Source organism: Lycium ferocissimum, chromosome 9, assembly GCF_029784015.1.
Source record: "Lycium ferocissimum isolate CSIRO_LF1 chromosome 9, AGI_CSIRO_Lferr_CH_V1, whole genome shotgun sequence".
NCBI lineage: Eukaryota > Viridiplantae > Streptophyta > Magnoliopsida > Solanales > Solanaceae > Lycium > Lycium ferocissimum.
In genome coordinates, this window is record NC_081350.1 from 31,992,458 (window position 1) to 32,008,945 (window position 16,488).

The window sequence follows — 16,488 nt, forward strand, 5'->3', positions numbered from 1 at the left end:
TATATATAAAAGTTATTAGGTACCCGTGAACCCATAACTAGCTAACTCACTGGATTCGCCATTGCTTTCGTTTTATCCCAAAAATGGACAAAGGTATTAAATGAAACGCCTTAATATAAGTAAAAAATAATCATACATATTCAAGAGTACTAGTAACATTACCGGCCAAGATTATAGCGGAGCAGTAAGTATTCCTTCATTCTTAATCAGAGGTTTCGATTCAAGCCATGGAAATGGAGTCACATTTAATAAAAAGCGTTTTACCCTCTACCGTAGGACTTTCCAACAAGAACCAGAACTAGACGAGTCTCAAAAGTGGTTACCAGACACAAGATGAAATATCATTAGCAAGCACCAGTGTGTCTGTAGTCCAACTGTTAGATAATTGCCTTCCAAGCAATAGACCCGGGTTCGACTCCGGCCCGACGCATTTTTTTATTTTTATTAATGTTCCCTAGTTTTATTAATTTGAAATATTTTGTACCGTTGTTTTTCTTTCTTCTTCCAGACAAATACATAGTCCCACTAAAAAGAAGCTCTTCACACTCAGGGATTCTCCCTTTTGAGATATCATACTTTCTTCCAACACACAGTACAGTACGAAAACACACAATTTAGCTATGTGAAAAATCAATGTATTAGTGAAACACCAGGAAATTAAGAGGTCTAAATTGAATCATTTTGTAGGAGTGATATATTTCACCTTTTATATCGCACTTCCGAGAATATAAGCTAAAGATAAGTTTTTAAGAAACCACCAACGGATGTGTGCAACGGATGGGGCTGCTCTTCTCTTAATCAGAGGTCTCGGGTCCGAGCTCTGGATATGAAAAAATCCTTCGTAGGGAGCGCTTCCCCCCCCCCCCGAATAGGGCCCTACGCGGCGCGAATCCGGATATATTCGGTACAAATGCGGGTACCGTGAACAATTGAAAACCAAAAAAAAAAAAAAAAAAAGAAGTTATTAAGAAGAAAATAAAAGGTTTTTCCACGGAAAAGTGATAATTAAGGATCTGCGATATCTGGGATATTGGAAAGTTGGCCTCCGTAGTCAAAAAGGAGGAGAAGAAAAAAAAAATTCTCCTGCCAAAATATAAAAAAAGGAAGGTAATAATAACCCATTCCGATGCCAAAACCTAAGTGACAAAATGAATCATCACATCCTTTTGATATTGGAAATTTTTTATCTTTTAAATAATTACAGGTCACTACATAATTGTCACGAATAGTTACACAATTTTTATTTTATTGTATTAGAGTTACTAAATTATATTTTGTAATAAATAAATAATTAAAGTAAAAATTGAATGACTAGCTAACTCACTGGATCCACCATTGCTTTCGCTTTATACCAAAAATGGACAAAAGTATTAAATGAAACGCCTTAATATAAGTAAAATAATCATACATATTCAAGAATACTAGTAACATTATCGGCCAAGGTTGTAGTGGAACAGTAAGTACTCCTTCATTCTTAACCAGAGGTTTCGATTCAAGCCATGAAAATAGAGTCACATTTAATAAAAAGCCTTTTACCCTCTACCGTAGGACTTTCCAACAAGAACCAGAACTAGACGAGTCTCAAAGTGGTAACCAGACACAAGATGGAATATCATTAGCAAGCACCAGCGTGTCTGTAGTCCAACTGTTTGATAATTGCCTTCCAAGCAATAGACCCGGGTTCAACTCCGCAATAGCCCGGGTTCGACTCGACCCGATTTTTTTTTATTTTTATTAATGTTCCCTAGTTTTATTAATTTGAAATATTTTGTACCATTGTTTTTCTTTCTTCTTCCAGACAAAACATAGTCCCACTAAAAAGAAGCTCTTCACACTCAGGGATTCTCCCTTTTGAGATATCATACTTTCTTCCAACACACAGTACAGTACGAAGACATACAATTTAGCTATGTGAAAAAATCAATGTATTAGTGAAACACCAGAAAATTAAGAGGTCTAAATTGAATCATTTTGTAGGAGCGATATATTTCACCTTTTATATCGCACTTCCGAGAATATAAGCTAAAGATAAGTTATTAAGAAACCACCAACGGATGTGTGCAACGGATGGGGCTGCTCTTCTCTTAATCAGAGGTCTCGGGTCCGAGTTCTGGATATGAAAAAATCCTTCGTAGGGAGCGCTTCCCCCCGAATGGGGCCCTACGCGGCGCGAATCCGGATATTCGGGTACAAATGCGGGTACCGCGAACAATTGAAAACCAAAAAAAAAAAAAAAATATTAAGAAGAAAATAAAAGGTGTTTTCCACGGAAAAGTGATAATTAAGGATCTGCGATATCTGGGATATTGGAAAGTTGGCCTCCATAGTCAAAAAGGAGGAGAAGAAAAAAACAATTGGCCTCCATAGTCAAAAAGGAGGAGAAGAAAAAAAAACCTTCTCCTGCCAAAATATAAAAAAGGAAGGTAATAATAACCCATTCCGATGCCAAAACCTAAGTGACAAAATGAATCATCACATCCTTTTGATATTGGGAAAATTTTATCTTTTAAAGAATTACAGGTCACTACATAATTGTCACGAATAGTTACTCAATTTTTATTTTATTGTATTAGAGTTACTAAATTATATTTTGTAATAAATAAATAATTAAAGTAAAAATTGAATGACCATTTCTAAAATTTAACCGATATCAATGTATCAACCAAAACGATAAGTTTATACTAATGTGTGTCATTACATAAAGTTTATCGAAAATTTATCATAGTTAAGTGTAATGCATTCTTATTTCAATGTATCACTTTTAACTTGATAATCGTGTCGATTCCGAATTATTTTTCCAATAAAAAATCATGGTTTTCTACCCATAGTTGGGAGACTTGAAATTCTAGATTTCTAGTCTCTTTCTAAATTCTTAACTACTCATGACACAAAACATAAAAAATGATGCTAGTCCAAAATATATTAAAGGAAGTTGCGCGCTCCCCGAACACACTAAGGCCGTTTGGCTCGAAGATAAGTTATTCTGAGATTAGTCATGTTGGAGTTATTTATGCTAGTATTATTTTTTATCATTTATTTAATTTATTGTATTAAATATTACATGCATGGCATAATTTTTAAATAATACTCAATATGGTGTATAAGTATAAGAATAGTATTAGTATTATTAATGTCATGATTTACTGTGTATAAAAATAGTACTGAAGAGGGTGTATGGTGAAGTTAGAATTTTTGCTAAGGGGGTTCAAAATACAAAAAGGTGAACACACGAAAAAGTCAATGGTGTTCAACATATACTATATATACATAAAAATAATTTTAACCGTGTATACATTGTATAATTTCCTGCTGAATGAGGATCGGATGAACCCCCTTGGTTGTACTCAAATTTGCAATCAAACATTATACTACTCCTCTGTCAATTTTTAATCATCCTGTGTACTAAAAATAATTGTCTATTTATACATGTCCAGTTTGAAAAACCAAAAGATAATTTACTATTTTTTCCCTATTATACGCTTATTATTAATTATTGCCTTATTGGTTTGGAAACTTCAATTAATTGTTAGGGAAAAGTGATAATTAAGGATCTGCGATATCTTGGATATTGGAAAGTTGGCCTCCGTAGTGAAAATATAAAAAAAGGAAGGTAATAATAACCCATTCCGCATGCCAAAACCTAAGTGACAAAATGAATCATCACATCCTTTTGATATTGGGAAAATTTTATCTTTTAAAGAATTACAGGTCACTACATAATTGTCACGAATAGTTACTCAATTTTTTATTTTATTGTATTAGAGTTACTAAATTATATTTTGTAATAAATAAATAATTAAAGTAAAAATTGAATGACCATTTCTAAAATTTAACCGATATCAATGTATCAACCAAAACGATAAGTTTATACTAATGTGTGTCATTCCATAAAGTTTATCGAAAATTTATCATAGTTAAGTGTAATGCATTCTTATTTCAATGTATCACTTTTAACTTGATAATCGTGTCGATTCCGAATTATTTTTCCAATAAAAAATCATGGTTTTCTACCCATAGTTGGGAGACTTGAAATTCTAGATTTCTAGTCTCTTTCTAAATTCTTAACTACTCATGACACAAAACATAAAAAATGATGCTAGTCCAAAATATATTAAAGGAACACGCTCTACCAACACACTAAGGCCGTTTGGCTCAAGATAAGTTATTAACTAGATTAGTCATGTTGGAGTTATTTATGCAGAAATTATTTTTTATCATTTATTTAATTTATTGTATTAAATATTACATGCATGACATAATTTTTTGGCAATATCAATATGGTGTATAAGTATAAGAATAGTACTAGTATTATTAACGTCATGATTTAAGATAAGAATAGTGTTGGGAAGAAAGTGTATGGTGAAGTTAGAATTTTTGCTAAGGAGGGTTCAAAATATAAAAAGGTGAACAAACTGAAAAGTCAACCCAATTCAACATATACTATATATACATAAAAATAATTTTAACCGTGTATACATTGTATAATTTCATTCGAATGAGGATCGGATGAACCCCTTGGAAGTTGTACTCAAATTTGCAATCAAACATTATACTACTCCTCTAAGTCAATTTTTAATCATCCTCTAAAAATAATTGTCTATTTATACATGTCCACACTTTAAAAACCAAAAGATAATTTACTATTTTTCCCTATTATACGCTTATTATTAATTATTGCCTTATTGGTTTGGAAACTTCAATTAATTGTTAGTACTTTTTTTCATTATAACTTTTAAAGTATCTACTTTCTCCAAAAAGGAGCAAACCGATGATTCCATCGGTTTTTTGATAATTTTTTAAAATCTTTTTATTTTTATTTTTAAGAAAATTAATTATCTTTTTCTTATATAATTATTTTTATATTGTTTTCTAAAATAAACAGACAGAATCCGTCGGTTTTTTATTTTTATTTTTTAATAAAAAACCTAGAGTGAAAAAACAGTTTAAATTAAATCAATGTAAGTATTTGAACAAAGAACATGAGTGGTCTAGTGGTAGAGCCCTTTAAGGCCAAGGAGCAACCCGGATTTGATTCCAAGTTGCTACATTTCATTATTTTATTTCCAAAAATAAACCAACAGAATCCGTCGTTTTTTTTTTTTTTTTTTTCATAACTGATGGTCTCCGTCGGTTTTTTTTTAGTAGTGTATGATTGATTTCAATCATTAGGTGACTTAGTACTAATTAGGGGTGATATAATAAATTTGTATTTTATTTATGACTCCTCCCTAAGGGGTGTGTCAATTCAATACAGGACAAGTAAAAATAGACGGAATATACCGACATTATTTTACCTAACACACTCTACCAAATGACCCCTAAGCCCTATAAATGGCGGTATTGGTGAAGTTCTTAACTAACTAACAAGTGAACTATAATATGATTAGAAAGTCATCAAACATGAGTAAAATGATAGTGGTTTGGACCATGGTGCTGATGATATTGTGTGGTTGGCAGATCAAAATGGGAAATGCAGGGCCAAGTGAAGCAGTTTGTAGACAAGAAAGGAGTGTTGGGAAGAAAGCATGTTGGTCTGTTTTGTTTGGAAGAAATCCATCAGGAGGATGTTGTGAAAGAGTAAGAGTGACACAAACTGAATGCTTTTGCCCAATTCTGACACCCAAAGTAGTTGCAATACTAGGAGGTGCCAATCGTCTCATTCGACTTATTAAACGCTGTGGAAGGACTGTTCCTCGACACTTCAAGTGTGGAAGTAAGTGTTCTCTTCCTCAATTTAATCATACTGCACAGTCCACACTTTATGTTTATGTAATTAATTAATCAGAGGATGATTCAACATTTTGAGTTTATGAATTTTGATTCATACCGTACTTTTTTCCATTATTGCTTTTAAATAAACTAGTTTCTCCATTTCAGATTATCTGTCGTGATTTCTAACAATAGTTATCTCAATTTATTTGTCGTTTTAAAAGTTCAACAAAATTAATTATCTTTTTCTCATTTCACCTTTAGTAGTTATTATTTTCTAAGACTACAAACGGGTCAATTATAAGGTGATGTTATGATAGTTCAAATACAATGAATGATAAAATAGTTAAAAATTCTTTCTAATAAATAATTTTTAAGAGACGTGTAAAAAAAAATCATGGTAGATAATTTGCGATGGGGGAGCGTAGCTAGTGATTGGATGAGAAGAGAAGATAAGTTTAAATTTTAAGATAACTATTAAAGCGTGTATTAGAAAGAGTTGTATCTGTTATGAATAGCTATTTTAACAGGTACATAAAAGTATTATAAGTACCTATCTTTTGTTTCCTAAAACATGCACACGCTAATCAGATATTTAATTTCCCTAACAGTTTATTTTGTAAAGAACCCTTTTAACTAATTTCTTAAAAAAAAAGAGGAAATTCCTCGAGTTTGCTTCAACTAGCTCATGAGAACTTGAAAATTGAAATAATTGAATATAAGCGTTTCAGATTTCAATATGTGTACATCTATTTCTTATGTCTGTTGTTTATTTTTAATTTGCAGGTGTTACCACTCCAGCTTCTGGGATGCATGTTTAATCAATTTAGTACTATTTCCCTCCTCCAAATAATAATAAATAAATAAAATTAAGACAACCCCTTCGAACCAGTTAACTATGGTATTATTACTATGCTGCTTAATTATGTATTCAATAATAACTAAGATAAAGATGTTATTCAGCTTATATGCTATCTTTTTGGAGTACTATGGGAGTGGACCATTTGGGGGTAAAGATGGTATTCATGTTGTTAGTTCTAAGCACCTTGGTCCACCTCTTTTGTATCTGTAAAAATGTGCTGCTTAATTTCTTTTATCTATATATAGTTTTAAGTATAACTCCTAGTATTATTTTCTGTGTTCACTCCAAGATCTCTCCTCAAAATTACATATGTTGGATAAAAAGCTCAACAAAGTAATTTACTTTGGTCACTCATTTACCCAAGGAATTAAGTGCAGGCTGGAAAAGTAATACCAGAGGTGTTAATTTAGCTTCTATACTTGTTATATCTATGGCGGTGATTCAATTTTCTCACCCAATGTAGAAAAGGCGTGACAAAGACTTGTAACAAACCGTGTTCTTTTTCTTTCTTCAACAATGCAAACATACAAGAGTAATCACTACATATAAATCTGTGAATATTAGAGATGTGACAAAATAATGTAGTAAATCTGTCGTAAACAACGAATTAATTAGACATAAAAAGACCTCGTTGATAGATAATTATATTGAATCATTGATATTGCCAGATATTCTTTCCATTGCACCAAATAAAAAAAAAATTGATATTGCCAGATACATCACATTCTCTCAATGCCATATAAATTTATGCATAATAGGTATGGCAACTTGTTGCACAACAATAATGCATCATGTTATATTTATCAATATTAGATTTCCTCCAACTTTACTGAACTCGATGAACCCTCCTTTTAATTTGAGAATATCGATCTAAGATCTTTTTTCCTCTCATATAAAAGCTGAACGGAACAATATTTAGAGGGACTTTTATTATAAAAATAGTTTTAAGGACAAATTTACTCAATGTAATGCAATTCAAGCTAGAGGGGAGGTCATATATATTTATTTCTCAACTACTCCTAAGAGATGGTAAATGAGATTTGTAAATTAAAAAAAAAAACCAAGTAATTGGCGCTTAGTATGACCATAATATCTCATCACCAAAGATAATGTTAAGTGATAAATATTTATTCATCCTTAACTAATATTTTTGGGTTTAACCTCTAAAAATGAAATCAAATAAGAAGCATTTTATTCCATTTTTTTTTAGCGCAAGAATGGATTACGTGAACCCTAGTAGTACCGAACGCTGAAAAACTAAAAAAGAAATATGTCTCTCTCTCTCTCTCTCTCTCTCAATGGCGTAAATACTACTCCCTCCTTCACATTTTAACTGTCGCTTTAGCTTATTTCACTCCCATAAAAAAAAAAAAAAACTCCTATTAAGGATAGTTTACTAAGCTACCCTTATTTAATAAAAATGGATTAATTGTTTCCTCTTAATACCGTGCATTCTTCTTTAATATCAAGGGTACAATTGAAAATAATAATCAACTTTAGTCTTGAATTTTCAAAGTGACAATTATTTTTGAGCTAAAATGATAGTTAAAATGGGACTGAGGGAGTATGTATTTATAAGACTGAAAATAAAATAGAATTAAAACGTAGGGTAAAAAGTATCACTCATCGGAAGATTGAGTTTTTCAATTATTATCATTTTGTTTTGTTTTTTTGTTAAAAGAACATAATTATATGACTATGTATAAAATTTTGCCCCAAAGTTAGATTCAGGCCATACGAATGACTTTTGATTGGAAGTGCTTTATCCTCAAATTGAGCTTTTTGGAATGAATTCAATTTAGTCGGATCTCAAAACAGATATTGAACATCGGATGAAAATATACTTTCACTGTCTCAATTTATGTGATATAGTTTGGATAGACATGAAATTTAAGAAAAAAAAGGAAGATTTTTGAAACTTGTGGTTCAAAACAAGCTATATATATATATATATATATTTGTGTGGCTGTAAATCATTTCATTAAGGATAAAATAATAAGTTTTAAATTAAATTATTTAAATATAAAAATGTATCATTCTACTAAAAAAAAGATATATTACATAAATTGAGATCGGAACAGATGGACTAATTAATTAACCCTTTGTTTGAAACACTAGTAGTAGGAGTACAATTTTTTTGGTGTGAGACCATGAGGAAGTAATAAATTTTTTGAAGTACAAAGTCAACTTCTCTAAGCGAAATAACATGATTGTATCAGTCCTTTGCAATTCGAAGTACCTTCCAGCCTCCAGGCAACTAGTAAAAAAGATTGTCAGAAAAATCCAAAGAAAATTCACATACTGCCAAACCCATGATCCCAGATTCCTCTTTGTACTACTACTATTATTATTACACTAATCCACTTGACACACAGCCTCCATGACCATTTCCAATTGGAACAATCTTAAACATTATTAGCATTACCTCAATTTAAGTGTCTTATTTTTTTTATCTATTTTTAATTTCTTTTTTATATATATAATAAGTTGATAATTTTAATATCGATAAAGTTTATAAACATAAGATTTAAAAATTATTTTAATACATTATACATATTTTTGATTTAGAATCATAAAATTTAAAAACCTTTATATTTCATAAATTTATGTCTAATCAAACTAACACACTTAAATCGGAACGGAGTGAGTAATTCATTTCCATAATCTCTCCAAAATATTAATTACCTTACTAAAGTTATAAAATTACCTCAATTTCATACTCTACTACTTCAGTATCTTCAGGTCAACGATACGCCACCAAACCAAAACCAAAAATCAAAATTCTCACAAACCAAACCAAATCAACCAAATCCCTTTGTGGGTTTTCATCACAACACATCAATCTAAAATGGGTCGGAAACCAAATGATTCTGAACCCACTAAATATACAACTATGATCCTTCTTTTAATGGGTCTTGTTTCTTGTACTGTTGTCTACATTTTCATGTCTACAATTATCAGACCCACCGGAAATTTGACCGTTGACAGGCGGTTGACGGCGGAGGACGGCGGTGGCGGCGGTGGTGGTGACGTGGATGTTGGTGAGTGTTGTAATGGGATTGAAAGTTTTGAGCTTTGGGGTGCTGCAGTGAAGTGGGGTTCTGATTTTAAGGTTAATAGTACTAAAGAATGTTGTAAGGCTTGTAAGGATATGTGTACTGGTAATCATGGGCCTTGTCTTTGTGATACATGGGTTTTTTGTGGTAATAAAAAGGCTTGTGGTGATAAATTTGGTGAGGTGAGCTTGAAAAATTTATTCTTTTTTACCTTTTACTTTATGGTGTTTTAATGATTATACATAGTGTTCCAAGTGATGAATGATTGGGTATATGTCTAATTTTGATTGATCATGTAGATTTAGACCTTTAATTATGAATGATGAAACAATCATAATGCTATAAGTTTGGAAAAAATTATTCTTTTTTCCTTTTACTTTATGGTGTTTTAATGATTTTACATAGTGTTCCAAGTGATGAATGATTGGGTATATGTCTAGTTTTGATTGATCATGTTTAGACCCTTTTATGAATGATGAAACAATCATAATGCTATAAGTTTGGAAAAATTTATTCTTTTTCCTTTTACTTTATGGTGTTTTAATGATTTTACATGGTGTTCCAAGTGATGAATGATTGGTTATATGTTTAATTTTGATTGATCATGCAGATTTAGACCTTTAATTATGAATGATGAAACAATCATAATGCTATAAGTTTGGAAAAATTTATTCTTTTTTCCTTTTACTTTATGGTGTTTTAATGATTTTACATAGTGTTCCAAGTGATGAATGATTGGGTATATGTCTAATTTTGATTGATCATGCAGATTTAGACCTTTAATTATGAATGATGAAACAATCATAATGCAATAAGTTTGGAAAAATTTGTTTTTTTTTTTTTTTTGCCCCCCCCCCCCCCCTCCCTTTTGCTATATGGTGTTTTTAGTTGCAAGTTATTGGGAGTTTGAAATGATTTATATAGTGTTATAAGTGATGAATAAATTGGGTATGTAAAAAGGCTTGTGGTGACAAATTTGGTGAGGTGAGTTTGGAAATTTTCTTCTTTTCTGTTTTTGTTTTTTTCCTTTTACTATATGTTGATTTAAGTTGTAAGTTGTTGGAAGTTTGAAATGATTTACATAGTGTTCCAAGTGATGAATTTTGGGTATATGTCCAATTTTGATGACCGTGCAGATTTGGACCTTTAATTATGAATGATCATACAATCATAATGCAATAAGGTAGAACATGATTTAAGTGAATTTTGATGTTGGTTCCTAAAATAATCATGGAAAGTGAGCTGTTGGCAGTTTATGATGATTTAATGATTGCTCACTCTTCCCTTTTTGGAATTACTTTGCTTGTGATTAGCCAGAAATGCTTTGCCTCTGATGTTGTATGGTGTCTGCGAATGTGATGGATATATTTACTTTAGCAATTATTTAAAATAGCTACTTATCTTTCAACTGATCGTAATTGCTCAAATATTTCGAGGAACACAACCAATTGCAACTCAACCACATGAGCCTGTTTTTTCCTTGACAATCTGTAGAATTAAATGAGAAATTGTTAGTATTAGCGTTTTTTGCCCTATTGAATATCAAGAAAAGGAGGTCCAACTGCCCGGGTTTCAAAACAAACCAATTAGGCCCACGAGCAGAAGTGGATCCACCATTTTGATACTGGGTTAATCTGAACCCAGTACTTTCTACACGGAGTATAAATTTATGTGTAAAAGTTCACTAAAATTACAACAAATACTAGATATGGACCCATAAATTTAAAAGTATAATGAGTTAATGACTTTATGCTAAGAACCTTAAAGATTGAACCCATAGAATTTAAATCCTGGATCCGCCTCTACCTTCGAGAATATGTTTTTGGAGGTTACAGCAATTACTGATGGGGAAAGCTAAAAGCTATTGCCTATTCGTAATAGTGACTGACACAGGCCTCAGTTTGAGAGAAGCCCTCATTTACTTAAATTTGTATATCTATTCATTTCAGATAACATTTTTCGTAAGACTATCTTTTGGTATTTTTTGTCACTTTCTGAACTAATATACACCATGTGAAACTGGAGTTTGACTGTTTGGTCCGACATGTCTTGCTTGATGATGTAGTGCTGGTTGAAGAAGCAGAAAGATACTTTGGCTCCTGATATACGGGAAACAGGAAACAAGATTATGTGGACATCTGGCATTGTTTTTGGAAAAGGAGAGGTATACAATTTTCTCAACAACCTAAAATTGTACTGTGGTGTCTCTCTGATAGTATTGTTGCTTTTCATAATCCTCTTATCAACAAATAGATTTTATAATGAGAATAAATTTTGGAACTTTTTGCAAAGATGCCTGCAATGACGAAGAGTATACTACAGCAGGCATCACCCGTGAGACATTGCTATGGGCATTTTGCAGATTAGTCTTAAGCTTACTACTTTTGTATGATACTTATAAGCCCATGAACTTTTACAGTGATTGAACATTGATCTAGGGATAGGTAATCTTTTAGATTTTTTGGGCTCGTAATGAATCTCAAAAGAATTTTCTCTTGGTAGCTTCCCTGCTATGTTGATACTAAGTTTTCCTCACTCATTTGAAGAAAATACTAGTAGTAATTTTGCCTCATTTTTTTCTTGCTACATCCAAGAAATAATAAAACTCCATTTGTGGAGGAAATCATATCACTACCTCCTTATAGCTCTTATATTTTAGAAAATCTTAATGGACTAACTACAAAAATTTCTCTTTTTCAATCCTGCTGCTCTTTAGGGAATTGTCGCCTTGGAAACAGAATTTGGTGCTATTCACGTCAAGGTATGATCTGTTTCTTGATGAATGCCTACTTCCATATATCTTGCCACAGTGAATGACAGTATCTAAACAAATGATGCGAAGTTGCAACTCATTCTATAACTATGCGGATTAGCCTTTAGAGTACATTTTGAATATCTTGGTTTAGACACTAAACTTTCAGTGGCTTCCACTGCTTCTCTAATCTTAAGATGCATATATATGGACGGGAATCAGCTTGTAAGAGTGCACACACTTCCAAAATAGTATGGGCTACTACAATCTGCTATATTGTTTCTGTCTTGAGGGATACAAATGCGTGGTGCAAAGGTCCCGATAGAATCCAAGCAATGAACAATAATCTTTGAGGTTTAACTCTAATTGTAAGGATACTTAAAGTGTATCTCCACCCTAAGTTGCGCGGATTCTTAACTTTCGGTGCCGCAACTGTGTCGACATGACATGAGCATGGGTGTGGGTATGGGATCCATGCTGGATATGGTAAAGCTATTTTGGGTACTTTGACCAAAATCGATCAAGAAATTTGAGACAGATACAATGAGGCATATGTGAAATCAAAACAAAAGCTAGGTGAAATCATAATTTAGGCATATGTTTTGTTATCGTTAGAAGATATTTATAATTAAAAAGTCCGCAATGAGAAGGTGTTTAAGAGATAGTTACATGTCAACATCACCGCTGAATGTGCAATGAACTCAAGAAGTCTATCCTGACCTCCATATCATTCGCAATAGCCATGTTACACCAAAAAAATAAAAATAAAAAAGAGTAAGGAGATGCATATGTACTTAATAACAGTTACATACTTGCTATCAAAATTCGTGCATTCGTTTCCTCCAAATAAGTCACCATAATCTAGGCATATTATTATAATTCTATCTTTAGATATTTGAATTATTTTTAGACATTGAGATATCTTTTTAAAAAGTAATAAATAACATCGAAAGAAGCAACAGTAAGGAAATAAAAACAATGGTTTCAGCAAGCTCTTGCTAAGAAAGTTGATTTTTCTGATCATGCTTGATTGAAAGTTGATTTTTCTGATTGAAAGTATTGAGGCTGGATTGTTTGACTACTGAATCATGCTGTTATACTTATTAGATTGAGCTTAGAATCAACTGCAAGTTGAAAAAGAGGAAAGAAAACCTGTTAGGTGATCATGGTTTCTGGATGAATAAGAAAGTTCATGACCAACAAGAATTGTACTGTACCGCTATGGGGTAGTAAGTAGGGTAGAATGCTATTAAGTTGATCCTTACTGTGATTTGTCAAAAATAAATAAATAAATAAGTTGATTCTTATTGTGACCCTAATAACCAGTCCTCTTTACCATTTTCATCATTCTCATATTTTGTTAAGATGCAATACTCGGAAAATTTATCAAGCTAAAAGCATGTTAATCAGCATCCCCTATTTATTCATTTATGATTTGCCAGCCAGGATTCCTCTGTTAGAAATGCAACCACATTGAAAGATTTTTTTTTTTCAGGCTTGTTTGTACAACTACTTGCCTGTCCTTGATTAAAAAAAAAAAAAAAAAAAAAAAAAACCTACTTGCCTATCCAGAATTGTGCTCTTCCTCATGCGTCTCCCAAGCTTTAAAACAAATTAATGCATAAAGAAAAGGGAAGAAGCAGAAGAGAAGTAGAAGAAAAGAAAGAAAATCTGAGATCTGAGGGCCCAAGGCACACACTTTTATAGATGGAGAATGACCTTGTTTGTTATAACACGAAGAACGTCTTCTGCTTCTTTTAAACTTCTGTCTCCTTAAATATGTCGACTATTAATGAGGACGTGCCTTTTTCAAGTCTTCCTATTTCTTAAAGGTATAAGGTAAGATTTGTTTCGGATGGAAGGGTATACAGTATAACTTTACACCGAAATTTGTCATCCATAAGAATGTCTATCACTTTTCAGAGTCACTATGCTTGTTTTTTTTATCTAGTCCTCTCCCTTAACAAGGATTTTCTAATTTCTTCTATTGATGTTCCTGTTTGTATTTTCTTTTTAATTATCTGCAGCTTTTGCCAGAATGTTCCCCCCACTCTGTTTTTAACATTTTGGAGTTGTTGGGGTTGCGCCACTGTGCTGGTTGCCAATTTTTTCGTGCGGAAACTCGTGGACAAGTTTGGGATGCACGCGGAGATCACATAGAAGATGTAAATTCTCATCTCTCTTCCACAGTACTATGTGTAACTTCTACTCCTAAACAGCTTCGTTTTGATCACATGAGTAAGAAGAATTACAGGTTATCGTCTCAATTTTGCTACTTTGAGTATGTAGATGGATTAAGAATAAGTGTTTATGTTATCAATTACAAACTTCCTCCATCCCATTTTTTATGACACTCTTTCCATTGAAGTTTTCTTCAAATTCAATAGGTATATTGTCTTCTAAGCAACTATTTAAGTTTTTCTTTAATATTTTCTTCAACTATTAGTTAAATTCTCTCCATGTCCCGTTTTATGTTCACTATTACTATTAAAGGAACTCTTTGCAATAATTACTTCAAACATCTTTTGAACATTTATTTGTATAAAGATTTTGCTTTATAGCACTAATGTAATTCTGACTCTGTAGATTTTATTTCGTTAATTTTCAAGAGTTGATATTCTGAATTTGTGCCGAAAATGAGAAGTTTTAACGAACTCTGCAGTTTCGGGACGGAGGAAGTAATTAGACAAATCAGATTAATATCCTAGAGTCTATGTCCAATCAAATAGTGTTGCACAAAACGGAATGGCTGGAGTACTATTTTGACCTTGTTATACATAGCTGTGGAAAAACTATTTGTCTGTAGGAGTTTTTCTCAAGCGCATCACTCATTCTCTGCTAATCTTTGTGCATTCTCAATTGGCTATCTTTTGAATAGAAACTTCAATTTTCCTGACTTCTCTGCATCTGCTTCACAAAATTTCAGGCTTCTTTTGGCCCTCCATATGCTTTGGTACAAGGAACTCTTGGTGCTCAAGGATCATCATTCGACACAATTCCCAGTGAATTCTGTCCGGAAGTAAGACGGGGTTCAGTTGCATGGGTTGGTTCTGGCCCTGAATTCTTTATAAGCTTAGCAAACCATCAAGAATGGAAAAATGCATACACTGTTTTCGGCTATGTGCTGCCGGAGGACATGGAAATTATAGAGAAAATAGCTCAGCTCCCCACAAAATTAGATGTCTGGACCGGAGTTAACGTGACAATCTTGGAAAACCCCGTACCGTTGAGGGTACGAAGAGTCAAGTCCAACAATGGTGATCTGAACCTTAGCACTTAGAGGAGCCTGTATGATTTGCAGTTTACCTACTGCTACTTTTGTACATTGAAGTCATAGTTTGAGCTTTCTATGCACACTTATTATCCCATGTTGTAATCAATTTTGCAGAGTATGTTTTCATAATTTGGAAAGAAGAAATAACCCGTCGAATTTCATTGCCTTGTGGAAGCGACTAATATTGAGATTGCACCAATTTATCTTTTAACTTGGCTAAATGTGAATTGACAATCGTTTGGTTTGCAAAACCAATCCAATTTTTAGCACAAGATTGTAGGAAAAAAAAACTGCAGCCCATTTAACACATGGTATTTTTTTTAACACTATCAAATCACTCAAAGAAAATATTTATATATAAGCCTTCTTGAAATGTTCAATAGAAGTCTTTCAGCTCATTCAAAGACACTTATTTTAGGGAAAAAATTATTTTGAGGGTAAAATAATTTTGAAGGGCATGATGCCACTACAAACGATGTTATAATTGACTTTTGATAGTTCACTCATTTTTCAAAAGTCGAACCAATATTTAAAATAAAATGTTCAGGTTACAAAAGACGGGACGATCCATTGAGTATTTTATTTAAAATAAAACAGAAGTATTTTTGAAGTTCGCTCATATCACAATGATATTGAAAATAAGACAGGTATTAAAAATATAGGGAGTACCATTTTACCATTTTTTGTAAAGTGAAATTACTCTTAAGAAGAGAAAAAAAAAATGAAATTAAGTTTATCAGTGCTTATTCTATAGATGCTTAGTTGAGTAGATGAAATGTTGAAAAAAGATAGCTTCAGTCTTGTAATTTTTTCAAGTTAAAGAATAAAGAGAAGG

General features: G+C 32.2%; 2 protein-coding genes across 2 annotated transcripts; both read left to right on the top strand.

Moving 5' to 3' along the window:
* The first annotated feature begins 5,310 nt into the window (after positions 1-5,310).
* LOC132069405 (uncharacterized) lies at positions 5,311-6,847 on the top strand. The gene is made up of 2 exons (XM_059462757.1): positions 5,311-5,713; positions 6,496-6,847. Exons 1-2 carry the CDS (start codon positions 5,380-5,382, stop codon positions 6,528-6,530), a joined length of 369 nt encoding a protein of 122 aa, XP_059318740.1. The 5' UTR covers positions 5,311-5,379; the 3' UTR covers positions 6,531-6,847.
* Positions 6,848-9,224: 2,377 nt separating this feature from the next.
* Positions 9,225-15,820, top strand: LOC132030286 (uncharacterized). The gene is made up of 5 exons (XM_059419856.1): positions 9,225-9,809; positions 11,693-11,791; positions 12,344-12,388; positions 14,407-14,544; positions 15,306-15,820. Exons 1-5 carry the CDS (start codon positions 9,420-9,422, stop codon positions 15,657-15,659), a joined length of 1,026 nt encoding a protein of 341 aa, XP_059275839.1. The 5' UTR covers positions 9,225-9,419; the 3' UTR covers positions 15,660-15,820.
* Positions 15,821-16,488: the final 668 nt, after the last annotated feature.